The sequence below is a fragment of the Amborella trichopoda genome, chromosome 4, assembly GCF_054954075.1.
Source record: "Amborella trichopoda isolate Santa Cruz 75 chromosome 4, AtrichopodaSantaCruz75HAP2 v2.0, whole genome shotgun sequence".
Lineage (NCBI taxonomy): Eukaryota > Viridiplantae > Streptophyta > Magnoliopsida > Amborellales > Amborellaceae > Amborella > Amborella trichopoda.
The window spans coordinates 24,486,111-24,513,717 of record NC_142339.1 but is presented as its reverse complement, the minus strand read 5'-3'; the positions used below and the strand labels follow the sequence as shown (position 1 = coordinate 24,513,717).

General features: G+C 42.7%; 2 protein-coding genes across 2 annotated transcripts; both read left to right on the top strand.

Annotated features, from left to right (window-relative positions):
* The first annotated feature begins 13,564 nt into the window (after positions 1-13,564).
* LOC148782361 (uncharacterized) lies at positions 13,565-14,374 on the top strand. The gene has a single exon (XM_088864627.1). It carries the CDS (start codon positions 13,565-13,567, stop codon positions 14,372-14,374), a length of 810 nt encoding a protein of 269 aa, XP_088720753.1.
* An 809-nt stretch (positions 14,375-15,183) lies between these two features.
* On the top strand, positions 15,184-15,753 carry LOC148782360 (uncharacterized). The gene has a single exon (XM_088864626.1). It carries the CDS (start codon positions 15,184-15,186, stop codon positions 15,751-15,753), a length of 570 nt encoding a protein of 189 aa, XP_088720752.1.
* Positions 15,754-27,607: the final 11,854 nt, after the last annotated feature.

Sequence of the window (27,607 nt, the reverse complement as noted above, 5' to 3'; positions counted from 1 at the left end):
ATCATAGACTTTTGAAGTGCATCTTTAATTCTACACTTTAAGGTTGCGAATTTATATTAGTTTTTTCTTTTATTTTTAGCATAAGGAAACCACAACAATCTTTGGCCCTTCGATGTAAAAATCATGTGGCTAAGAGTGTGTAAGTGACTGAGCTCAAAGTCCAAAAAATATTTCTCGACATCCATGGTATGTCACGAGCCATCATAATGGACGTTTAATACACAAAAAGTGACTTCTACGAATGAAATATCAAAACAGAAGTTAAAAGTTGCTACCATCTATATACATAAGACCATCAACCATTTGTTTTCGAGGTGGTGCACATTGAAGAAAAGCAGTAGCACGATGAAGCAGGAAAACTTAACGTCGTTCAGTTTCATGACGCATCTCGAGAATGGTCAGTGTGGATCGAGTCTCCCAGGGGATGCTGATGTTATCGCCCTCTCCAAAAGAAGTCCAGACCATCACTCTCTCTCCAAATTTTACGTCGTTCTTGGACATTCCCTTGTTGATTGGGAAATTAGATACATTACTCACTAGAAGTAATCTGAGATTACAATTATGATTGAATTATTTAAGGTCTTATTGAAAGTTGTACAAGGTGATCTAATACAGTGTAAATAGTTTTTAATTTTTTTTTCTCACTGATTAGAACACTTATAAATGTCCAAGTATAATAATATCAATAGAAAACTATAAAAAACCACAAAGACCACACTTTCTATACAACTTACCTCCAACCAAATTTTTTTCTCTCATTTTTTTTCCCAAAACAAAATTTCTGTTCAAATACCCCCAATGGAAAAAGTTCAATATTTTTAGACGGAACTACCCTTCATGTATACAAAAATCATTTTGGCCAGATTTGACGTTGACTTTTGGACCCCAGAAGCATATTGCCGAAGCACACTATCACATTGCCGGAGTGCAAGTGCCGGACCGCCCTAAGACAACTACCGGACCGAAACTGAGTACTAGGGAACTGCCCTTTACATAGCGTCGGACCCCTCGAATCCACTAACATCTACTGCCGGACCGCCCCTTGCAACTACTGGACCGCCCTTTTCAATTATCAAACTGCACTTTATAGAATGTCAAAGCCCAAGCACTTTACACAATGTCGGAGCTCTACTGTCGGACCACACTTTATACAGTACCAAAGCACTAGAACCACATTTACACAGTGCCGAAGCCCGTATTTTGGTGGGATAGATGAGAGAGTCGTAAGTAAGGTAAAAGTAAGGGATGGTAGTTTAGGCATTTTTTTATTTATTTTTTGGTTGGGGGGTATTTGCATAGAAAGTGTCTTTTGGGGGAAAAAGTGAGGGAAAAAGTTAGGTTGGGGGTAAGTTGCATACATAGTGTAGTCTTGGAGTTTTTTTGTAATTTTTCCTAAATTCAACTCAAGATAAACAATTAAATAATCAAAAGTGGTTATCACGTACTACTACTCTTACAATTTCTTTTATTCAATTAATGAAAACAACACAACGCTTATAAGAATAAGAAAACAATAAAATACTACAAATTATAAAGCAAGATACTTGAATATTACCTCAACCGGACTTAGTACACCCAACACCGAGTCTCTTCCTCCAATGACGTACAGGATCAATAGTCTATCTCAGATCTTTAAAGCATGGAAAAACATTGGCTACAACCCTTAATTAGTATGAGAGCAACATGAAACATCACATAAACCACAAGGCCTCAATACCTTGTATGTGTGGGGCTTGCCCCTTATTTCTATCTCAATAAATATTTTTCTAAAGGAGAGAGAGATCTTAGAGAGAAAGGAGAGATGAGAGGTGTAGAGATTTATGGGAGAGATCGCTCCCATTTACAGAGTTTCCAGGGGTTAGGGTTTCCTTAACGTTAGTCATCTTTATGGAGATTAGATTCAAACCATTGACCATAAGACACCTGTGGATTGAACGATTTGAGTCATCAATTCCTTATATCAACCATCATGATTCAAATGAAGGTGCTAGAACCTTATCTACTAGCTTCCTAAACCTTATCACATCAAATATTGTAATATAGAAAATATTATCAATCATAGTGTATTTTTTTATAATATTTTTATATAATATTTTGATTAAAATCAATCTGTCTTAAATTTCAAATCATATCAAAATTGAATAGTCAAAAGTTATTTGCTCATTCATGTTTCCATGAAAATCTTTACAAAACATTTTCCATAAATTTTCAACTTGATTGATTGCCTTGATTCACAAGGCTAGAAAATAAGAAAGTACCCCAATGAAGTGGGGTATTCCACACATAGGGCCCTTATGTGGGCCCCACGAACATCACAATGGTGGACTTGATAGGCCCCCATGGGCCCTCTCAAATATTTATGAATTATAAAATTATTAAAAAGATTTTTAGAATATTACAAACAAAGAAATTTTCTCTCTAAATATTTAAATACTGAAATTGCATATCTATCCATTTATAAATTCATTTTACCAAAATAAAATATCAAGAGACTCATAAAAATTCAAATAATCAATTTAAAAATCATATAACATCAAAATAATTAAAACTAAATAATTTTGATAGGAATCGAATTTGTCTAGATCAATGAATTATAATCATTGAAGCACTCCATCTTCTATTGTGGACTATAATCCACACTTGTTTTCTCAATTGACTCAGTAGTTCTTATGACCCACTGACCATTGCAAGTGTTCATGATTAAGCTATTAAAGTCAGCCAATAGATATGGGAACACAATCCCAATCTATGGACTACAAGTTCTTCCCTAGAGACAAACCCAATGTCATCTTGATCAGATGCAACCACAGCTCTATGACGCATATGAGCAATGGTTTAAAAAGTGGATCGGTGACCCAGATCGAGCACCTCCAAAACTGATCCGAATCGGCGAATCGGCGATCTGGATCGGGAATCGACTGAATCTGTTTGATTAAAGCTTCAAAAAAATCCGAAAAATTTATTAAAATTCATTATAAATGTTGTTTTTTAAGAATCCAATAAGAAATGAGGGTACTACATTATTAACTTTCATTTTTTTCATCGATTTGTGAATATTAAGATGCTCTTTCCCTATATAAACTTAAGTATTAAATTTGCATCACATAAAAGATAAATCATAGAATTATCATGAATAAAATATATAATTATACATAGATTATAATAAAGAGTAGACTAAATCAATGAAAGAATGGCCATTAAAATCTCGTTTTGACGAAAAACCTTAATCAGCTAAAAACACCCAAATTATTACAGCCAAACTAACTATAATCCATAATTATTACAACTTAACTAATTATAATATTATATAATGAAATTATAATTATTAGTTTACATTTTATAATGATTTTATTAGACAAATAATAACAAATTAAAAGTATTTTATAATATTATCTAATTTAAAATGTATTATCGACAACTGTAAGAAAAACAGTACATTACATAATATATAATAGAAAAATTAATAAATAAAATAAAAGATTTGGTTATCAATGTAAAAATTAATAAAATACGTACAAATTTTGGAAATAACACTTCAATTTTTCAAAAATTTACTTTTTTAGGTTTTTTTAATAAATTTAGTGAAAGAGATTGTTAGTAGAAAGAGGGAGATTTCAAATAGAATAAACTTTTTATTTTTTATTTTTTTATGCCTTTCATATTATTTACAAAAATAATTATACCACTATATACAACAAAAATTAACCGTTATACAAAAAATTAACCCTTTTTTTTTCATTTTTTTATGCCTTTTATATTATTTACAAAAATATTTATACCACTATATACAACAAAAAGCTACTATACAACATATATACAACAAAAACTACTATACAACAAAAACTACAAACTGTAACGCACAAGGGGATTCGACCTTGGGATATCAAAGCCAAAAACTACAAACTGTAACGCACAAGGGGATTCGACCTTGGGATATCAAAGCCAAAAATAGAAGTCATAACCATCACGTCGTCTCACTGAATGTGATTATTAGTTGCTGATTAATAGAATATATTTACATTGCTTTTTCATTTTATGATGTTTGGGAATTATCCCACATCAAAGGATGAGTATTCAACTTTGCTATACAAATACTTATGTAATATGAAGTAAGGTATACGTGTTGAAACATTGGGCAACTTCACACGTGATATGTGGCACGTGCTTTTGTCACACGTGTCCGCTTGTCACACGTGTCCGATTGTTACACATGTTCGCATGTCCGTGTCGGAGTGGTGATGTCAGAACCGACGGTTGATGATGTCATCGGGCGGTTTACTGTTTAAAATCGCCCGGTTCTCTTTAAACACAGGCGGTTCCCGTTTTATGTGTGGAACCGGCTCGTTCTGTGGCGATTTCCGAGTCAAACCGGGCGAGTCCGGCTCGACTCGGCATTTTTTTAAACCCTGCATATGAGTAATCTCTAGCACATATACAAGCTTCACCCTCAAAGGTGATTCGTTTTCCCAATACGGCTATCATATGTACATGTCCTGTGATGGTTCAGTGAAGAGGCTTTGGCCTTCATCTCTAAAGGTCAACCATCACACATAAGGGTCACACAATCCCTCGGCTCACACCCTTGGGCAACTCCGACCTCATCAAGGGATGACCCACAAAACTTGTTGACTATGTGTTCTTTTTAATGCCTTAAAGCCAAGAGTTATTCGCTCAGTGGGAGTTAGATAGTGACTAAATTTGGGTGCTTGGCTCACTGAGGCCCAGATTCATATAGCCCAAGTTTTATGAGGCATTGAGAGCATGCATTTCGAGAGAGTGATTTCTCGGGGAGGTTTGAGGATCACCTCCGAGTCAGGACTATATTAATTGGAATGCATCATAGTTAATACGATAAGCTAGGGCTTGGAAATTTCAATCAAGTGTAATAAAACCCAAGTGTTTAATATAGAATTTTCTACGTATAGAATGGTCATGGCTTAGGGGACATGAGCCTGTATCCTAACACAAGATCGTTTCATGACCTGTGCACATATGTCGTATGGGGAAGCTACTCTTCTATAATATTATCTAACTTAGAAGAGCAAGTGCACATATGATTTGAGATAAATCTTATATTAGAGTAGCAATATGTCCCATAGGGGTGTTTTGGAAGATATTTTTCATGATTATGGGGCCCTCGCTCAATAAAGCCTAGCAAACAGTGGAAATTTCGACAGTCTCATAATAGCCCCAAAATTGGTCAAGATCTCATGAATATTCTCAAAAGTCTCCTACGAAGTTTAGTCACATTCTAACATGTCTAAGGCAGTGCAAACTGAGAAATAGTTCTGGCAGAATCAGCCTCTATCACCTTGAAATGGACCCCTATAACTAGATATATATTTTCAGTGTCTCAATTTGTTATGGAACGACTACCATTAGATCCATCATGGTGCCTTAGGGGTCAAATTTCAGATTAAACGGACACTCTAGGAAAGAGTTATAGGTCAAAGAGAAAAATAGGAGGTCTCGCACGCTATTTTCGTGCGGCCACCTTGCAACTCAACTCCATTGAAGGGGTAGCCACGAACAGTGAGTTTCGACGCTTATATCTCCCTTGTCTGAGATCGGATCATGTTCAAGCATGGTGAGCCTGTTCGTCTCGTCGAGACGAGCGTTTTGATATGAGGCAGGCCACGCGACGATGCCCGAGCGCGAAGAAAAGCTAGAGAGAAGTTGCTGATCCGTAAAGAAAGTGCAGGAAATTCAGCAACATCGTACCTCACTCGAGCAGCCAAATAACGTCGCTCGCGAACCCGATCGATGTGAAACAAACTCCACTGCTTGCATAAGGTCTCGGGCTATCTTTGACCCGAACCTCGCACATGATGAACGGTCGGATTCCGTACACGGAGCCGATGAAGTGACTGCAAATTTCGTCGCCGAAATTCCAAATTCCGGCCAAAATTCTAAAGTTACAAATTCTTCATTCAGGCACGGAATCGAGCTACGTTTGTTGCCCCACGATCATGGCGGCATGCTTAGTGTGATCCAGTAAAGAAATCACAGAAAAACATCAAGGAACGAACACACCATCGATCCGAAGTTTCAAGATTCACTCAAATTTCAAGTCACATGATCGTGCCCTAAAAACACAATCCATGGCTCAAAGTTTATATCAAATCGATCGCCATGCCGAGCCCTACAAGAAAACAATCATCTTTCGATGAACCGGGCATCAGAACAACCCCGGATCATTCATGAAAAATCACGTACGTTTTAGGGCAACACAGAGACTGTCTTGAAATTCCACAGATTGTTAGGAAGGGGCATATCTGTCATTTTGCACCCTATTTTCTAATTTCTTTTAATTCATTTTAATCTTAATTTCTAGCAATTAGAGTTACTTTTGATCATTCACCCATGTTTGGGGCAAATTCTTTATATACCACGTACCATCATTGTACATAAGAGGACTCAACCCTTTGTAAAAGAGAGAGTTTTTACTGAATAAAGTTTCTCTTTCTTCTCATTGTTATCACGTTTGGAGAGAGAGAGTAAGGTGAGAGAACATTTTGGTCCGGTATCCCTAGGCTCTAGGTAAATCTTCTCTCTCTTCCTTCTTTTCTTCATCTCTCTCTTCCTTCTTCTTTTTTTCGTCTCTCTCTTCCTCTCTTTCTGCTTCCTCTTCTCTGTCTGAGTTCATCCTAGAGGCCATGTACGGCAGTGGCGGTGCCATGCATGCCTCTTCTGTGGTCTCACAGGTCACGCATGGCAATGGCAGCACCATGCGCGAGTTTCTTTCTTCTTATGTTCGTTTATCTCTATCTCCCAGCGAGGCTTGCAAACTGCGCTGCTCATCACCGTCCACAGGCATAGCCTCAACGTCTCAGTGAAGAACACAGATGGTGAAACTCGTTGCCGCCCGCAGGGGTCTCCTCCTGTAGTGCGCATATCGCCGCCCGCGAGAGGTCTCGACAACACCTATCGTCGTCCGCGAGCTTCCTTCTTACGCGCGGTGCCTATCATTGACCGCGAGCTTCCTTCACGTGCTCTGTGCCCATTGTCGTCCGTGCATCTCCTTCGTGCATTTGGTGCTAGTCCCCGTTCCTCCCGTGTCCCATGCCTATCGTCGTGAGCCTCATGAGAATTATTGTCGTGCGCTTCGCGAAGGACTATCGTTGAGCATTTCACGAGAAGCTATCGCCACCCGTGCAGGGGCACGCTGCCTTCTTGTGTTTCCAATGGTGAAGCCTAGCGCCATCCGTAGTTCCTTATTCTCCCGCAAGCCGTGAGCAGTAGTGTCTAGCACCGTTCAAGGGCCGCAACACTGCTACTCCACAGTCATGGGTGGCAACATCTAGTGTCATCGGGACCCCATTTCTCAGTCATCTCGTACGTTCTCTTCATTCTCTCCTCTTCTCACTTGATTGAGGGTTGACCTAGCCTAGTATCGCCATATCGGCCTCGGTTTCGAGTAGTATTGCCATCGTGCTAGTCATGAGTACCATGCCTATCTTGCTACCACTCCGAGTCGGTCAATGCCAGGCAATTATGCTAGTCTCGTCCCTTCGTCAAGCATTCTCCTCTTTTCGACTTTTGTTCGAACTTTCCACTTCATCCCCCTAACTTCTCACATTCTTTGCCACACGAATGTGCATTGCTCTAAGACAAGGGTGGGCCCCTCGGTCCACTTGTCTTGCAAATTAACCGTGGTAATCTTGTGCAGAAAACAAGGAGATTGTAGGTCAAGGGAAGCGATTTCGAACCAGCTAAATAGCTGGGGGCTTTCCGACATGATCTAAGAGGGCAACCACGTGAGTCAGCCCGAATAAGTTACGGACTCAGGTGAGGTTGATCTCTACCTGACACCCAAAATTCCTCTCTCACTAATTGAATACCTGCCCTTATTCTTGAACAAGGTTCCTGGGAGAGTGATCTCAAGTCCTGGGTCTTCCGAACCTGAGACATTGTCACCCGATCACCTAGAGCCGGGGAGGCGAGATCGAGGCACCTAACTAGCTTGGCGACTCTACTGGGGACTTATTACCCTTTCGTTGATTCGCTCTTGTTTGATCAATATCTTCTTTTACTTTCTGCATTACTTTATATGGCATCTGGGGTATTCAACCCATTTATCCGAGTTGGGGACTTCCTTATCTCTGCACTCGAGACTGTCCCAAGGAAGCAAACTGCTCAAGCTTCTTTCCCTACTCTCCTTTTGAGTCGTGACTCATAGTCCAGTTCCCAGGTTCTTTCCTGGGTTGGTGCAAGAGAGGACTTAAAGGTTCCCACCTCCCAGCTTCCTCGCCCTTGTGGACCCTCCAACAAGGCTTCTCACATTGGTAGCACATATGTTAGCGTGCACAGCATGCATCCTGCTATTGGCAAGACCCTTGTCAGTCATACTATTGGGGTAAGCCAAAAGGTTGCCCTTCCATTCTTGCGAAAGCCAAGCAGATTGTCATCGCTCTTGAGGTTCGCCGTAAAGCAACCCCTATATTCTTTCACTACCTCGAACCCCTACACCTGGAGGCTCGACACATAGAGGTAGAGACCCTATGGTCTCCACCCCTCGCACACACCCAAAGGCTCGTGGTCTTCTCGAGCCGAACCCCACGCTCGTTCAAGGCTAGGCCTTCTCGAGCTGAACCCCATGTGCGCCATGCACCACTAGTTCTACCAGCTCGAGTACATGAGGGTCGGCCACCTCATCCTCCATCTCATCACACACAGATTCACCCTGTGAGAGGTAGGGTCCCACCCGGTCCCTCACTGACACAAGCTCACATGTCTCGGCTTCCTGAGGTCAAACCAGCTAACCGAGCCCACCCCCAAGTCACCATGACGGCTAACCCCAAAGGTGCACATGCACCAGGTTTGTAGGTTTCTCCTCGCTCCTGACTCAGTCAGAGTCATGAAACAGCTCCTTCTTCTGTTACTCTCCATCCACCGGTCAAGCACCTCTAGATCTGGTACTCAAAGGTCTTCCCTAAGAGTACCATCTTGAGCTAGCCTCAGGTCAGCTGTGCACCCGGGCCTCACAAAGGGATTCGGGGCAGCGACCTAATGTTAGACAGAGCCCTCCAGCCCCCAAGACAGAAACCCATGCTGCCTTCTGTTCATGGACCTCACTCCCTACTCCAGCTCATAGACATGGCTTTTGCATGTTCAAAGAAGGCGGGGCAGTCCAGGTTCTGGAATGAAGTCCATAGCAGCCTCATGATTAACAAGAAAAGAGGCCTTCAAATCCTGACCAAAGGAGCCTCCAAGGCAGGCGAGGTCACTACCATTGGTGACCTTCTGCCTCGTAATCCTCTTTTCTCTCTCCAAACTCCAGAACTTGAGTAGGTCCAAGAATATTGCTTGGCGATTACTGCCCAGAAGCTGCGGTCCCAAGACCGATGAGAACCTCTCCTCACCAGATCGGCATACAAGACTCAAGTCCAGTTGGGGCAAGTTGAACCCCTGTAGACTGACTTACCACGCATGACTCACCAACCTCGGTAGTCCACTGCGCCACCTGGTTTCAACCTTCCAGAAGAAACGGTCAGTGTCATGATGATCAATGATCCAGATGACGCCCAAGAAGAGCGGATGAACGGGTTCGAGGTAATGATGCAATCCATCCTTGAAAAGATGAAATGCCTAGAAACCTCCAAGTCCCCTTCTTCTCACCATGAGACCGATTCCTTGACCGGTGAGGACAAAGTTCCTAGGCAAACTCCCCTACCGGCTTCCCAAGATAGCTCTACCTCCCGCAGCATCTCCTAAACCGACATAGATGCCATGGTAGCCCATAACCTCAAAAACAAGGTCCAAGGCATGCAAGAGGCCCCGCTCTATCAGAAGCCGTACCCTTCGTACATTGACTAGGTGTCGTTTCCCCCAAATTATCAAAAGGGGAAGCTTCCCCTATTCAATGGTACTGCGTCTCTGCACCAGCATACTGCTCACTTCCAAGCGGCCTGTCGAGAGACAGCAACTGACAGACGTCTTCTCCTCCGTCAATTGGTCGAAACTCTCAAAGGGCCAGCCTTCCAGTGGTATGCTGGGCTGCCTCCAAACTCAGTATACACCTGGCAGGAAATGGAGCAGTTGTTTTATCAACGCTTCAATGAGGTCTAAAGGAATGTGGAAACCATCGAGCTCCTCACGCTGATTCAAGACCTTGGCGAGCTAGTTGACAAGTTTATAGCCCCATGGAGAGAGCTGGCAACCTTCCATGCCACTCCCATGACTAAAAAAGAAGCTGTCTAGACCTGCATATGGAACATGCTTCTCGAGATCGCCTTGCATGTCGAGGCCTCTAATCCACCCTCCATGTCAGAGCTCATCTCTAAAGCAGTTCGTATTGAGGGTCAGTTTAAGCACCATGGCGGATCTCGTCAGCAATCCTCTGGTTCGAATTCTCGCTCCAACAATCGGGGCAACCAGCAAAAGGTAATGATTAGTGCGGCAGTCACATTGACTGACACTAACAAAGCCGCCCCTCAAACCCTCGATCTCTCCAAGGCACAAACGCCTCATGCCAGAGGCAAGCAGCAGTCCTACAAGAGGGTCCTGCTCACTAAAAACATTAATCGAAGCGACTTTTGGATTTAGCACCAGAATAAGGTTTACCCCTTCGACAAGGAGTGGGTTCCTGCCTTGCTTCGACTACTATTGGAGCAAAATATGATCCAGTTGCCAGAGGTCAGCACTCAAAAACAAGCTGGACAGGAGACACGTGAGAGGTATTACGCTTATCACAGGAAAGTAGGCCACCCCACTGACAACTGCTATAAACTCAAAGACACTATCGAAGCCCTTATTAACAAGGGTCAGATAAAGCTCGAAGAGTTAAAGAAATCGTTCGGGGCAACGGAGGCTTCTCACATAGTGACTATCAAAGAGGAGCATGGAGCACCCGCCATCCTCCATGCACTATTCTCCACAATGCTCGAAGAGGGACACATCACGTAAAAGCCAACAAGGCAGCCCAAGTTCCTACTTCCAGGAACTGAAACCTCTAGTGCTTGTATCACTTGATATGAGGCCATGACTTGAGCGAATGCACGGGCTTTCATGAGCTCTTGGCAAAAAAGATGCAGCAATGTCAAGAAGCTCATGATAACCTAGAAGGACATCCTCAAGTCCCTCTTCCACCAGTGCAAGAAGAACTCCTAGCACAAGCCCCGAGAAGCGCTGACCTAGACCCTCTGTAGGCCCTCTTAGAGGAAATGCTCCAATAGGGTCTCATCACCCCCAAGCCCGTCAGACAGCCTCGGTGTCTTGCCCAGGGTACGAAAAATCTCTAGTGCCCATATCACCAAGTATGGGGTCATGAACTAAAAGAATGCTATGGGTTAAAAGCCACGGTCACTCAGAAGGTGCAGGAAGGCCACATTGTTTGTGCCGGTCTCTCATAACGCTTCCAAGCCACCTCTCCTGTCCAAGAATAGACCCCATTACAGGCTCCCTATGAGCATGCACTGGACCCTTCAAAGCCCTTGACTTCTCAGCCCTAGGAGGTCTATCATGGACGAAGCAGGCTCAAGTCCATGAAACGTGAGGCAGTCCACCAAGCTAGGACCACTCACTGGCTCGATAGGACAGACCGGACCCTCCTCAAGGATCCAGAAGGAGACGAGTGCCCAGGTCCGTTCACCAAAGGAATCACGTCTCTCAACCGCCAGTTGAGGAAGAATTCCACAGACCCCTTCCTCCACTCTCAACGTTGCAGGACTTTATCCCAAGCGCAGCTTGCCTTATCTCTCCGTCCAATCAAGAGGATGTCCCTGAGTCTTCAACTGCTCGGGGCATATCCAATACGGGTGATAACATTAAAAGCATCCCCCAACGGTCAAAGCCTGGGCAAGACCTAAAATCCCCCCTGCACACGTCCAATTCTAGTGACGATGTAAAAAGATTCCCAAAACCTAACTCCACTTCTTCTTCCTATCCTCCCTCCTCTTCCATTTTTTTCACAGGTGCAGCCCGACAGTGCCTAGATTTCGACGCCCTGAATAAAAAATTCAAAGGCACTAGCCTTAACAAGGCACAACAAATGCACCTAAGAGAGATGCTTGCTCAGGCAGTTGGCTTCCCAACAGTCACCGACGCCCTGGCAGACCAAGCCAAAACCAACCCCTCCTCATGCTCTCCTTCCCATGAGGCCTGGCACATGATTCAGATTCATGAGGTGTCTCCCAGCTCAGGGCAAGTATTGAGAGACCTAAAGTGCGATGCCATGGACACCATGTTAGAGGTAGACCCTTTCCTTGATTGGTCCGGCCAGGGACCTGAAATCATCCTCCACACTGGGGTCCTCCTGGAGGCCGAAGTGTCAGGATCACGGGTCTCTGCACTTGAGATTAATGAAAAGGCTTGTGAGTCCCCTGATGAGGAGTTGCAAGAAGCTCCGGAAGAGTGAGAAGAAGGTGGTCAGGTTACAGTCGACGAGCTCGAAGAGATAAACTTAGGAGACAAGGCTGATCCAACATCAACTTTCATCTTAGCAAAAATGTCCCCAGAAGAGAACGAAAATTATACCGCCTTCCTCCAAGCCAACAGAGATGTCTTCGCCTGACATTACCATGAGATGCCCGGTCTAGACCCTCAAATCACTGTCCATTGTCTCAGCATTGATCCATCCATCAAGCATGCGAAACATCCTAAAAGGATTAGGCCTGACCTCGAGAAGCAGATCGACGCCAAGGTGAATAAGCTAAGGCAAGCCAGATTCATACGTGAAGTCAAATACCCAAAGTGGCTGCCGAACATCGTCCCAGTCCAGAAGAAGAACAGCCAAATCAGGGTCTGTATTGACTTTCGTGATCTAAACACCGCCCTAAAGGATGACTTTCCTTTGCCGTTCATCGAGTTGCTCATTGACTTTACTACTTACTACCAAATCTTCTCTTTCATGGACGGGTATTTTGGTTACAACCAAATCAGGATGGCCCTGAAGATGAAGAGGCCACTGCGTTCTTGACCCCAAAAAGTGTCTTTTGCTACACTGTGATGCCCTTTGAATTAAAGAACGCCGGTGCCACGTATCAGTGAGCTATGACGACCATCTTCAGGGACATGATGCACAAGGAGGTCGAATGTTATGTGAACGACTTGGTGGTGAAGTCTGAAGCGAAAGACACTCATATGAAGGACTTTGAAAGGCGAGTGGCTGCAGTGTCACCAACTCAAGATGAACCCCTTGAAATGCGCCTTTGGCGTACGCTTAGGAAAGTTCTTAGGGTTCATCATGAGGTATCGGGGGTTGGAAATTGAGCCAGTCAAAATCAAGGCAATCTAAAATATGCCATCGCATATGACACTGCGCGAGCTTCAGTCCCTCCAAGGACAACTGACCTACATTTGAAGGTTTATCTCAGACCTCTCAGGACGATGCATGCCCTTTTCACACCTCCTGAAGAAGGGCACCCCCTTCATATGGGACGAGGCGTGCCAAGCTGCACTTGATGATATCAAGTAGTACTTGCTGAACCCTTCGGTACTCTCTACACCGGTGTTAGGTAGGCCCCTCATTCTATATGTAACCGCTTTGGATGAGTCACTTGAGGCGCTCCTAGCACAAAACAACGATGGCGAAAAAGAAACAACACTCTACTATCTCAGCTGTAGGATGCAGGGGGCTGAGAAGAATTATCCTCCCATCGAGAATATGTGCCTAGCCTTGATTTTCGCGGTACAGAAGCTCCGCCACTACCTGCTTGGTCATGAGGTCAAGCTAATCTCAAAAGCAGACCCGGTCAAGTTCCTTATGACCAGGCCATGCCTATCAGGATGCCTGGCCAAGTTGGCATTATTACTGATGGAGTTTGACATTACGTATATGCCACAAAAGGCCGTCAAAGGTCAGGCCCTAGCAGACTTTCTCGCGACTCACCCAGTCCCTGCAGAATCCCCCCTATCGAGTGACCTCACAGATGAAGAAGTTTTTTGTACGGTGCTAACTCAGCCGTGGGAGATGTATTTCGGCAGAGCATTCCAGTCTAATAGAGGAGGTGCTGGAAATGTATTCCTGACTCCTAATGGTGGAGTAATTCCTGTATCCTTCTCACTCGCAGATGCATTTTCTCGTAATGAAGCTGAATATCAATCCCTCATAATCGAATTGGAGATCGCCCAAGAGTTAGACCTAGAGCAGCTGAATATCTTTGGTGACTTTGAACTCGTCATCCAACAGGTTAAGGGAATTTATGACCTAAGGAAGGACACTCTCAAGCGTTATCATGACACGGCCAAATCCTATATGGCCCAACTCGACGAATTCTCCCTAAGTCATGTTCTTAGAAGATTAAACTCCCAAGCTGATGCGCTCGTAAAGCTCAGGGCCACCATTCAATTATCTTCACCTGGGCCCATGCATGTCTGGGTGACAGAATGGAGACATATTGATTTGCGAACCGAAATTGATGCAGATGAAGAGTGAGATATCTTCTCTGAATACCCGCCTTACCCATTTGGAGCACTCCTTGCAGCCAATGATGTCATTAAGGCAGAGCAGGAAATGTCCCGAGGAAAAGAATCCAAGGCTGAGAGGCGGGAGCCTGAGTTCTTGGACCCGATGTGCACAGAAGTTGAACAAGTGGAAGACTGGAGGGAACCTATCATGGACTTCATAAAGCATGGAAGGCTACCTGAAGATCAGGCGAAACGCAACGGTATACGACAAATGTCTACCAAGTATACCCTTCTTGAAAAGGATGTCATCTTTTGCTTGTCATTTGACAAAATTCTCCTCATATGTGTCGGCACATAAGAAGCAAATAAAGTACTGGAAGAAATGCATTTAGGTATCTACGGGCTGCATCAATCCGGCCTCAAACTCTATGAACGTGTATGCAGGCTCAGGTACTATTGGCCTTCAATGGTTGCTGACGCCCAAAACTATGCTAAAAGATGCCAGGTGTGTCAAATGCACTCAAGCCTCATCATTAGCCTTCAGAGCCTCTCTATCCTACAATGGCATCATGGCCCTTTTCCTAGTGGGGTTTGGACACCCTTCTTCTGCCCTGGGTCATGCCTTCATCTTAGGAGTGACAGATTACTTCTCCAAATGGGTTGAAGCGGTCTCTCTCAAGCAGGTTCTAGGAGCCACAATGGGCAATTTTGTGCATCATCATATTATATCGGTTCGAAATCCCAGATCGGATCATCTCTGATAATGGACCTCAATTAAGAAGCCATCACATTAATCGCCTAGTGAACTAGTTTGGTTTTGAGTGGAAGTACGCAACCATGTACCACCCTCGAGCCAATGGGTTAGCTGAGGCATTCAATAAGACCCTATGCGGAGTGCTCCGGAAGTCAGTCTCAAAGTCAAGGAAGAACTGGCATGAAAAGCTGCCTGAAGCACTATGGGCTTACCACACCACCACTCGGAATGCTACATGCTCTACTCTTTATTCCCTGGTCTATGGAGGTGAGGTTGTCTTACCCCTTGAAGTTCAACTACCTTCACTCCGTGTCGCTGTACATCACGGATTGACTGAAGATGAGTGGGTTAAGCACCGTTATCAAGAGGTGGATGCCCTCGATGAGAAAAGATTAGAGGCTCAGCAAAACCTTGAGGTCAACCAGGGAAGAATGAAAAGAGCCTTCGACAATTCTGTCAAGGTTCGCTTATTCGCTCGCGGGGACCTAGTTCTAGCAATCAAGAGGCCAATTGTCATGCATGGGTGTCGTAGAGGAAAATTCGAGCCAAAGTGGGAAGGTCCCTTCCTAGTAAAAAAGGACACAACAAATGGGGCATATATGCAAACGCTGATGGAGAAGAGGCAATGCCCCCTATCAAAGGGCGGTACCTGAAAAAGTACTATCCCTGATGTGCTCTCGAAATGTGGTGCATGCAGTAAAAAAGAAAGAAATGGAAAAGAAAAAATGGCAAGTCAACTCAAAAGAAATTCATCTCTTTTATTGCATTAGAAAAGGTTACAAGTAAATCATCAAAAGCCCATTATCAGGGAGGTTACAACTATAATCTTAAACTGTTGTTCTTGCTTAAGAGCAAGATCAACCACTCTCGAGTCAGCCGATGAGTACTTTCCTAATAAAGTATTACTCTTGCAGGACGGTCACAGGACAAAAAGAAATGCTCTCCTCATGAAGAAGAAGCAAAACCACCAAAGAAACGCCTTCCTCATGAAGAAGAAGCCAAACTACTTGGGAGTCGGCTTCAAGGAGCTGACACTTGATGGATTCCCTTCCTCCAAAATATTGTGTTAGAGAACTTAGCTTCCCACGAGACAACATGCAGCAGACTTTCTCTTTGCCATCACTCTTGGCCCCCAGGAGACATCGTCTTCCACGGTTATTGCCGTGTGAAACCTGATGTCATGTGCAACCATCGTCGCACGCAACTCAATGCTGCGTCCCACCATCACCATGACCAGGCCAACGCCACGCACGACTATCGTCACGAGGGGCATGCTACCAAGCATAGTAATTGTCACATGAAGCTTAATGTCGAGCGAAGGTAGCGATGCATGCCCTCATCATGCTCCGGCTCCCATCATCCTCAGTTCCCAGAGGGCATTAACCCTCATGCCTCTTCGATATCCCCAACCGTCGCTCCTTGTTGATGGGCCACCTTCCCACAACCTTTCACCTCCCTTGCAGCCCTTCGGGTTTCGCCGTGAATGCTCCTCTGACCACCGAGAATCCCTGTCTGACCCTGTTCTGTCCCCTTCCCAATGGTCGGGGACATCAAGAAATCACCGTAGTCCCTATAGAAGCTCTCCTATGACACTGTGGGCTTCCTTCTCCCTTCTCGCATTCCTCCACTCGCTGGGGAATTGTAGAGCTTCTAGCTGAACCACCATTCGGGCCCCCTTCTCCCTCACAGTAATCGCTGAGATATCGGGAGATAATTGGAAAACTCTGGGTGAATACCAGCAGTCTTTGTCCCCCTCGAAGGCCTCTGCAACTTGCCAGTGACCACATGATTACTAGAAAGCCCTTCCTCACCCTCCACTTGTAACCAGAGTTAGTGGAAAACCATCGAAAGTCCCAAGAAAGTTCCCCTGCGACTCTGCGGGTCTCCCTTCTCCCTGTTTTCATGCCTCAACAGTTCGCCACAAACTCACCGAAATTCCACTGAGTTTCTAGTGAGCCCACTGCTGCTCCTCCTTCCTCTCTTCCGACAACCAGAAGACCATCAGAACCCTCTAACCTCTCTGCAACTTCCCTTTAGTCACGGGGCTATCAGAAGAACGCTCAAACTCCGATGGAGCACCTCTACAAAGCTTGCTAAGGCCCCGAGAAACCTCGTTCCTTGCTCAGAAAGCCTTGATGCTTTCCAAAACTATCCGCAATCACAGTACGGATCCCCACAACCTGTTCAAGCTCTCTTGAAAAGCGTCTAAAGGCTTGTCCGCTGCAAACTTCAGCTGGGAAACTCTCGCCGGAAGTCCCTTCTCAAAAGCTCAGTCTCTCTCTCTCTCTAGAAACTCTTTAGTTACTTTACCCTTCGGTAAAACGGTAAAATGGGGTTTTTCCCCTTTTAGACTCAGCAGTGCCAAAAACTGCCCCTCACAAGTTTGAAATGATGCTCCAGGCCCCAGCTCCTGACGGTAATAAGTATAGGCCAGGGCGAGTCAAGCTCGAGACCCGAAAAGGCTATCATCGCGTGCTTCAATAGGGCTATCGACGCATGCTTCGTCAGGGAGCTATTGTCGTGTGCTTCGAAAGGGAGCTATCGCCACGTGAATAGTTAGGGAGCTACCGCCGCATGCTTCTTTCAAAGGCTATTTCCGAGCTCTTAGTCAAAGGGCTATCGTTGTGTGCCTCACCAAGGGGCATAACGCCGTGTGAGCTGCATATAGGCCTAATGTCGTGTGCGCCATCCAACCTCTAGTCTCGTGCATATGCCACGACCTCCCATTCGAACCATTGTCCTGCCTCCTCAAGAAGTTCATTCCCTGCACCACAGTCTCACTCCTTAGAGGGTTCAGTCTCCAGTGATGGCTCTGTTCCCCATGGAGTCGCGTTCCTCCACTACACAACGGTCCATTCTGCATGACCTTAAACTGCACAACCACGGTCCAGGTGCACACCCTAAACTGCATGGTCCAAACTACATGACCTTAAACTGTAGTGGAGGTGACCTTAAACTGCATTGTCCTAGCTGTTGGACTTTAAACCACATAGCCATGGTCCGTGTTACAAGACATTAAAACTATAACGCACGGCGCGACAAATAGGCCAAACACATAACCTTAACTGTGAGATGGACCACCTCTTCACCATGTGTATTTCACCAACATCCCCATTGGAATTAGATGAAGGCGATCGTGCCTACCTCGTCAATCCTCGATGCATCTGTTTCGCACCAACATCCCAGTGAGAGACACATCTTATTGTGACCCACTATCCTTAGGGAGTTAGGGTCATTTTCATCTTCTCAACCCCAGTGGGGTTACACCTGTGCTCCAGCCTGTCATCCTCAATGGAGTTGCATGCATACCATTATTTATTATCCCCGTGGAGTCACACTGGCCCTCATAATCCCCAGTGAAGTCTGTTTCTGCTTGTCATTCATCGTAGGGCCACCATATTCATCTAAAAGCTCTCTGCTTGTGTACATCCTTAACTATCTTTATCCCCTGGGAGTCAAATTGCTACCCACAAACATGTTCCCTCATGCCGCTTCACCTACATGGCGACCCACAGCTCGGTCCGTTCTGCATGACCTTAAAACTGCACAGCCCCGGTCTGTGCAGCATGACCTTAAACTACGCAGCCCTGGTTTGTACTGCATGACCTTAAATTGCACAACCCTAGTCTGTGCTATATGACCTTAGACTACACAGCCCTGGTCCGTGCTGCATGACCTTAAACTGCACATCCATGGTCCAAACTATATGATCTTAAACTATAGCGAAGGTTAAGTTGCACGACCTTAAACTGCATGGTTCTAGTTTCATGACTTTAAACTGCGTAACCACGGTCCAAGCTATACGACCTTAAACCATAGTGCTTGTCTTGGTCGCATGACATTAAACTGCTTTGCTCAGGTCCAGGAGGTACGACCTTAAAGATGCCCCCATACACGCGCATTACATGCATCTTCACACACACCTTCCCTAACCGACTCGTTCGTGTGCGTGCACCACCTTCATTACCATCATTTATCATTCCCCAGTGAATTCATTTACTTCATTTTCTACCATTCCCTATGAGTCTTACCCATGCTCACAAAACGACGAGCCATTCCACAATGCATACTCGTCGCCAGCTAGTGGGTTGCCACTTCTCATCTACCATTCATGCATCATCCACCCTTCATAAGTAGCCTCATGCCACTTTCCCCAAGTGAGTCAAACTACCACCATGCTCACTCCATGGCCTCCACATACTGCCATTCATCACCACCACAGTCCAGCTGTATGACCCTAAAGTATAGTGTACATCCTGGCTGCATGACGTTAAAAGGCTTTGCACAGGTCTCGAAGGCATGACTCTAAACATGCCTTTGCACAAAAAAAAACGGGCATGGTGTACACTTAGACAAGGGAATGCCATGAGTAAAAATGACTGACGGACATAGTCACCAAACCATGAGTAAAAGAGTTTCGTGAAAATAAAAGCCTAGGCATGGGGAAAACCCCAAAAGGGCACCGTGAGCAAAAATGGACGAAAAGGGTAGACATGACCACCAAGTCATGGGTAAAAGAGCCCAAAAAACAAAAGAAGTTGGTGAAACCGTCTTTACGGTGCCACTTCCCCAGTTCAAGTGAAAACCCACAAAAGGGCGCTTGAACCCACAAAATAGGTGGACGGCATCATAGCCTTAGCCAACATCCAATTGCCAAACAATCATAACCCTGGCTAATGAGGTCTACACAAAGTCCTCAACTGCCAGCGTCCAATCATAATACAAGATGGCTCATCAGGGAGTAAGAGCTCTATAAGACCTCCTAAACACTTCTCTACCACAACACAAAATGGCTCACCTAGGAGTGAGAGCCGCATAAGATCTCCCACACTTCAACACCAACAAACAACAAGAGTCCTTGAGGGTGATGAAGATGACCAAAAGATCCCTCTAAAATGCTAAAAGGCAAGAAACTGATGAAGCCAAGGCCTAACCTGCCAGATACTTCAGGGTTATTCATCGCCATGCGATCGCCTCGCCTAAAACCTTCCTAAGCCGACAGGTCCAGAGCATCGAGACATGCCCCCAACTAGGTCCCACAAGAAGGAACCCATGAGGCCGCTTAGCTAAAATTCCCTAGCCGACAGGCCCAGACTTTCGGGATAGGTCAGAAGCCCCCGACTGGACTCCACTAGACATGACCTACAGAGATACCCTGATCATCAAAAGAAAACTTGGTGTAGCAGCGAACAATGCCGACCAAAGGTTCATAGCACTCTGCAAAATAGGCCAGATTCTGACCAATGAGGTCCCTATAAAATCCTCAAGTTGTTGGAATCACAAATAGTCCCTCGAGGGTGAGGACTTCGACAGGATCCCTCAAAAGTCTCCTCTCCCCAAAGCCTCCACGGATGGACCCGTACATTGCGTCCAAACGTCCGAGCATGCTAGTCACGACGTTGCATGGACCTCCTCAACGTTCGCGTAATCCTTGGACAGCCAGGAGAAATGTCCCAAATGATTGCACTTCTTGATTCTCTTGAAGCACAACATTTGGCGGGGCATGCTGTTGGAAGATATTTTTCATCATCATGGGGCCCTGCTCAATAAAGCCTAGCAAAACAGTGGAAATTTCAATAGTCTCATAATAGCCCAAGAACTGGTCAAGATCTTAATAAAGATTATCAAAAGTCTCTTGCCAAGTTTCGTCACATTTCGACATGTCTAAGGTAGTGTAGACTGAGAAACAGTTCCGACAGAATCAGCCTCTAGCACCCTAAATCGGACCCCTATAACTAGAGTTATATTTTTGGTGTCTCAATTTACTGTGGGACCATTTCCACTGGATCCAAAACAATTGAAAACCCCCAAGGGTCAAACAGCTTAAACGGGCACTCCAAGAAAGAGTTATAGGCGAAAGAGCAAAACAAGATAAGCCGCACGCTATTTCCGTGCGGCCACCCTGCAACTCGACTCCATTGAAGGGGCATTTATGAACAATAACTTTCAACGCTTATATCTCCCTTGTTCGACATCGGATCGTGCTCAAATTGGTGAGCCTGTTCGTCTCATCGAGACGAGCGTTTCGACATGAGGCATGCCCCACGACGATCTCGAGCGCGAAGAAAATCTAGAGAGAAGTTGTTGATTTGTGAAGAAAGTACAAAAAATTCAACAAAATCGTACCTCGTACAAGCAGCCAAATCACGCCGCTCGTGAACCCGATCGACGTGAAACTAATTCCACCGCCTGCATAAGGTCTCGAGCTATCTCTGACCCGAACCTCGCACATGATGAACAGTTGGATTCCGCATACGAAGCCGATGAAGTGACTGCAAATTTCGTCGCTGGAATTCTAGATTCTGGCAAAAATTCCAAAGTTGCAAAATCTTTATTCTAGCACAGAATCGAGTTACGTTTATTGCCCTGCAATCGTGATGGCATGCTTAGTGTGATCCATCGAAGAAATCACAGAAAAACATCAAGGAACGAGCACACCATCGATCAAAAGTTTCAAGATTCATTCAAATTTCAAGTCACATGATCATGCCCTAAAAACATGATCCATGGCTCAAAGTTGGTATCAAATCGATCGTCATGCCTAACCCTACAAAAAACAATCATCTTTCGATCAACCGGGCATCAGAACAACCACTGATCATCCATGAAAATCACACACGCTCTAGGGCAACACATGGACTGTCTTGGAATTCCACAGATTGTTAGGAAGGGGTAAATCTGTCATTTTGCATCCTTCTTCTAATTTCTTTTATTCATTTTAATCCAAATTTCCAGCAATTAGGGTTACTTTTGATCATCCACCCATATTTGGGGCAAATTCTATATATACCATGTACCATCATTGTATGCAGGAGGACTCAACCCTTTGTAAAAGAGACAGTTTTTACTAAATAGAGTTTCTCTTTCTTCTCATTGTTATCACGTTTTGAGAGAGAGTGAGGTGAGAGGATTTTTTTAACCAATACCCCTAAGCTCCAAGTAAATCTTCTCTCTCTTCCTTCTTCTTTTCTTCCTCTCACTCTTCCTCTCTTTCCTCTTCCTCTTCTCTGTCTGAGTTCGTATCAAAGGCCATGCATGACAGTGGTGGTGCCATGCATGCCTCTCATGTGGTCTCACAGGTCGCGCATGGCAATGGCAGTGCCATGCACGAGTTTCTTTCTTCTTATATTCGTCTATCTCTATCTCCCATTGAGGCTTGCAAATGGCGCTGCTCATCACCTTCCGTAGGCATAGCCTCGACGTCTCAGTGAAGAACACAAATGGTGAAACTTGTTGCTGCCCGCAGGGGTCTCCTCCTGTCGTGCGCCTATCGCAGATGGTGATGCCTATCACTGCCCGCGAGAGGTCTTGGCAACACCTATCGTCGTCTGCGAGCTTTTTTCACGCTCGCAGTACCTATCGCCGACCGCAAGCTTCCTTTGCGTGCTCAATGCCCATCGCCATCCATGAGTCTCCTTCATGCATTTGGTGCTAGTCCTCGTTCCTCCCGCTTCCTACGCCTATCGTCGTGCGCCTCATGAGAATTATCATCACGTGCTTCGCAAAGGACTATCGTTGCATGCTTCATGAGAGGCTATCGCCGCCCGCGCAGGGGCGCGCTGCCTTCATGTGCCAACGACGATACCTAGCGCCGTTCATAGTTCCCTGTTCTCTCGCAAGCCGTGAGTAGTAGTGTCTAGCGTCGTCCAAGGGCCACGATACTGCTACTCCACGGTCATGGGTGGCAACGTCTAGCGCCTATCTCTTTGCCATCTCGTGCCTTCTCTTCATTCTCTCCTCTTCTTACTTGATTGAGGGTTCACCTAGTGTCAATCGGCCTCTGTTTCGAGTAGTAATGTCGTCATGCTGGTCCTGAGTGCCATACCTATCTTGCTACCACTCCGAGTCGGTCACTGCCCAACTATCATGCTAGTCTTGTCCCTTCGTCAAGCATTCTCCTCTTTTTGACCTTTGTTCGAACCTTCCACTTCATCCCCCTAACTTTTAACATTCTTAGCTACACGAATGTGCATTGCCTAAAGACAAGGGTGGGCCCCTCAGTTTACTTGTCTTGCAAATTAACCGTAGTAATGTTGTGCAGAAAACAAGGAGATTGCAGGTCAAGGGTGGCGATTCCAAACCAGCTAAGCCGCTGGGGGGCTTTCTGACGTGATCTAAGAGGGCGCCTACACCAATCAGCCCGAATAAGTCACAGACCCAGGTGAGGTTGGTCCCCAACTCACATCCAAAATTCCTCTCTCACTAGTTGAATACCTGCCTTGTTCTTGAACAAAGTTCCCGAGAGAGCGATCTCAAGTCTTGGGTCTTCCGAATCCGAGACATTGTCACCCGATCACATAGAGTTGGGGAGGCGAGATCGAGGCACCTAACCAGGATGCACCAGTAATCCATTGTGAAAATTGATGATGGGAAGTTCTGGCTCAACGATTTGATGTGACTAATTATGTGTCCATTCCATAAACTATGGAGAAAAGGTCATTTGGATCGATTTGAAACACCGGTGGAACATCATTCAGATCAACCCAATGAAAGACTCTGACTAGTGTTATAAGTCTAGAGATCTCATTTACCTTTAGCCCAAATTAATTTAAAATTGATGAAAAAATATTTTATATTGATGAAAAAATGTGTAATAATGTTTAAAAATAATTTAGAGAAATTTTTTATTTTTATAGAACTTTTTGAAAAGTTAAAATCATAAAAAATGTATTTTTCAAATTTGTTTGATATAAATACCAAACAAAGACATCCTATAGGGATGCCACGTGACATCTCACCTCCCCACTCATGGATGACATCCTCTTGATGTCATCCATGTGGGGCCTATTTGTCATTGGTTCTTTTGTTGGTATTATGTTATAACATGTTATCTTGTTATTTAAAGTGTTATATATTGTTATGACTTAAGTTTGATGTAAGTCACAATTCTATTTTGCTCACATGTGCCAATTTTTTGGCATGTGTGAAGTCATGGATTTTTGAGAATTAATTTGATTTAAAAATTATTATACACATATGATTTATGGCATGTGAGTGTATCTTATGTGACGTCATCTTATGGGCATGAGTCATGTGAAGCTTTAGCGTTATTGAAATTCTATTAGTGGTATCATAAGATTGCATATATATCTTTTAAACTGTTAACTGACTCTTAGTGCATTATTTCCAGGCCAGTACTATTTTTATATTCTCTATATAAATTATGGTTTCTTTCGAAATTAGGATTCCACAAAAGGAAGCTCTCATTATTTATGTCAGTCTTAGGGTTCACTTTGACTTACTATTGTAGAATTTTCAGCATAAATTTATACCGTTTCTATTAAGAAATAACCTATCTTATAGTATTTGAGGTATTTATTTGAATTCGAATTAGGTTCTCCCTCTGAGATTTGGTTTTACTATTTTTCTAATAGGGTTTCTTAAGGAAAACATAATAGCTCTAAAAAATATCGGATTTTCCTTTGAAATCATACAAAGACACTTCTTCCTCTTTTTTTTTTTGAAATTTATGTTAAAACTCTAATTGTTGTTCTCTCATAATTAGTAATAAGCCTTCAAGATTTTTTTTACTAAAGTGGTATTTGATAAAAACAAACCTCAGAGCTGTAATTTTGGTTCTATGGATATATTATTTCTTTATGTGCTCCAATCTGATTTTGTTTTGGTATATATAAAATCTGTTTCGCCCTCTATCTCTCAAGGAGACCATTAGCCTCATCACAATCTCGGTGGGAACCGATCTCTTTCTTATGTTGTAATCTGAAATAATATTTTTTGGTCATTGTTAATGAAAATTTCTGGATCTAGGGTTTCTATGTTTGTTTTATATATTTGTGTAGAATTTGTTGTAAGATTTCTTCAAAACAAAATGCAACAAAAATTGTGATATAAATTTAATCGAAATTGGAAGTTGTATCGTACTGTCATCAAATATAACCTATTCAATTTACATTTGAAGTTATTTAATGAAAATGGTGTAGTTTATATAAGGTGCAACTTATATTCGGTGTAGGTTATATAATCGATTTAGGGTTTTTCTAAGATTTTGTTTTACAATCTTTCTGATAGTGTTTCTCAGGGAGAATCAAATAATTCTAAAATTTCTAAAATTTCTAAAATATCTCTATGAAATTATATATTTTATAAAATTTCATCTTCTTTCATGCAATTTATGATAAAACCCTAATTTTTGTCCTCTAATAACTAGTAATAGGCCTCTAAGATTTTGTTGTTCATCTTGGTTTTTTTTCTTTTTTTCTTTTTATTTTTGTCATTGAGGATGAAATTTCTTTGGTTTAAGATTTTTATCTATGTTGTGTATATTTATGTAAAAATGTGTGTAAGGTTTCCTTGTAAAAAATAATTTGGCCTTTTGTTTTGAAAACCACCAGAATTTAACAAAGATTTGATAACCTTCTAGAAATCTCAGAAGATATAATTTCTTTATGTTCTCCAATCTGAATCTTTTTTTTTTTTTTTGGCATCTGTAGAATATGTTTGGCTTCCTATATCAGCTTCATTATAACCTCAGTGCGCATTTATCGTTCTCTTATGGTATAATCTGGAATTCTTTTTTTCGTCCTTTATTTAGTCATTGTGAATGAAATTTTGTAAACCTATGGTTTTTCCCTCTCTATCTAGCAAGTAATAAACGCCTAACATTTTGTTACTAACTTTTCTTTGGATAAAAACAGAGTTAATAGTAACCTGAATATCTTTATCTACTCCCATCTGAATTTTTCCTTTTTTTTTTTTTAGTTTATTGTAAATGAAAATTTCTTTTTCTACAGTTCCTATGTTTGTTGTATATATTTTTGTACTGTCTTGTGTAAGATTTTGTTAGCACAAACCGCTCTATTTACAGCTTCTATTGAGTTCTCTCTCAACGACAGTATCGCTCTCATCGCATTCTTGGTAAGCATCTTTCTTTCTCTCTTATGCTGCAATCTGAAAATTTCGTTTCCAAAATTTTTCTGTCATTGTCAACGAAGAATCTTTAGTCTTAACGTTTTCATGTGTTGTGTATATTTATGTAGAGTCTTATGTAAGGTTTTATTAAAAAAATTATATTTCTTTGTTCGCTTTGACAGGTAAAAATTTGTAACAAAGATTTCCTAATCTTACAGAAATCCCCAAATCTCACAGGCTGGAATTCTAGTTGCATGAATATAATTTTTGATGTGCACCAATTTGATATATTCTTTGCTTTTTTAATATGTAGACCATCTTATTCGCTTTCTATCTGTCAATGATACCATCGCCCTCATCGCATTTTTGGTATGCATCTCTCAGTCATGTTTATGGTCTATATCTTTGTAGAGTTTTGTGTAAGATTTCCTTATAAAAAAGAATTTGTCATTTGCTTTCAGAACAAACAAAATTTCTCTATGTTGTTGTTATTGCTTACGAGTGATGCACAATGTCTTTCTTCCTTTTTTCTAATCATTTTTTTGCGATATTTATCCTACGGTTTCCACGTATGTTGTGTATATTTATGTAGAATTTCATGTATGCCTTTTTTAAATGAAACTTTATTTTTGGTTTGAGAAGCAACAAAATTCATTGAAGATTTCCTAACTGTACAGAAATCCCCAAATCTCATAGGCTATAATTTTGGTTCTATGGATTTGTAATTTCTTATGTCCTCGAATCTGACTTTTTTCTTTTTTCTTTAATACCTAGAAAATCTGTTTCACTCTCTATTTCTTATGGAGACCATCGCCCTCATTGCATTTTTGGTGCGCATGTATCTCTCTCTTATGCTGCAATTTTTTTTTTCCATTTTCTTTGGTCTTCTTGAGTGAAATTTGTTTAATCTAGGCTTCTTATATTTATTGTCAATATTTGGGTAGGATTTTTCATAAAAAAAAATTTCTTCTTTGCTTTGAGAACCAACAAAATTTCCCTTTGTTCTTATTATTGTTCATCGGTGATGGGCAATTTTTTTTTTTTAATTCTTCTTTTGTGATGGTGATTTCACCCATCTTAATTTCTATTGAATTTGTCTGCCAACGCTTATCGAGAATAAATTATTTTCAGATATCGGTTAATTAAGTTGTGATATTTTTCTTTTATTTCTTATTATGTTGTGGACAACTTATGTTAAAATGCATCACATTTCTTAAGTCCCTTTCTTCATTCATAAGACACGCTTGCACACACACACATACACATACACACATATATAAAAGTTCCTGTCAGCCCATAGACTGAACAGTATAAGCTCAACGTCTCAGATTGAATCTGAGTCGATCCAATGATCACGGTTGTATTTTGTAGTTGAATTTTAAATTTTTTTTTCTTAAAATTCAAATCAATTGAAATTTAAAACATCTATTCTTCAACAATATTGAAATCTAATAAAAATATCAAAAAAATAATTTGTATAAAATACATTAAACAAAATACCCCTAAAATGTTTCAGGGTTATTTTTGTCAATTTATTTTATGCAATTTTTTTTTTTTTTATATTTTTATTAGGTGCACCTTGATGAGAAGAGTTGATTATCTAAATTTCATATTATTTAAATTTATATAAAAAATATT

Bases quoted from the DNA above. Each gene is read 5' to 3' on its own strand.
- LOC148782360 (XM_088864626.1), top strand. From the start codon at position 15,184: ATGTACCACCCTCGAGCCAATGGGTTAGCTGAGGCATTCAATAAGACC.
- LOC148782361 (XM_088864627.1), top strand. From the start codon at position 13,565: ATGCAGGGGGCTGAGAAGAATTATCCTCCCATCGAGAATATGTGCCTA.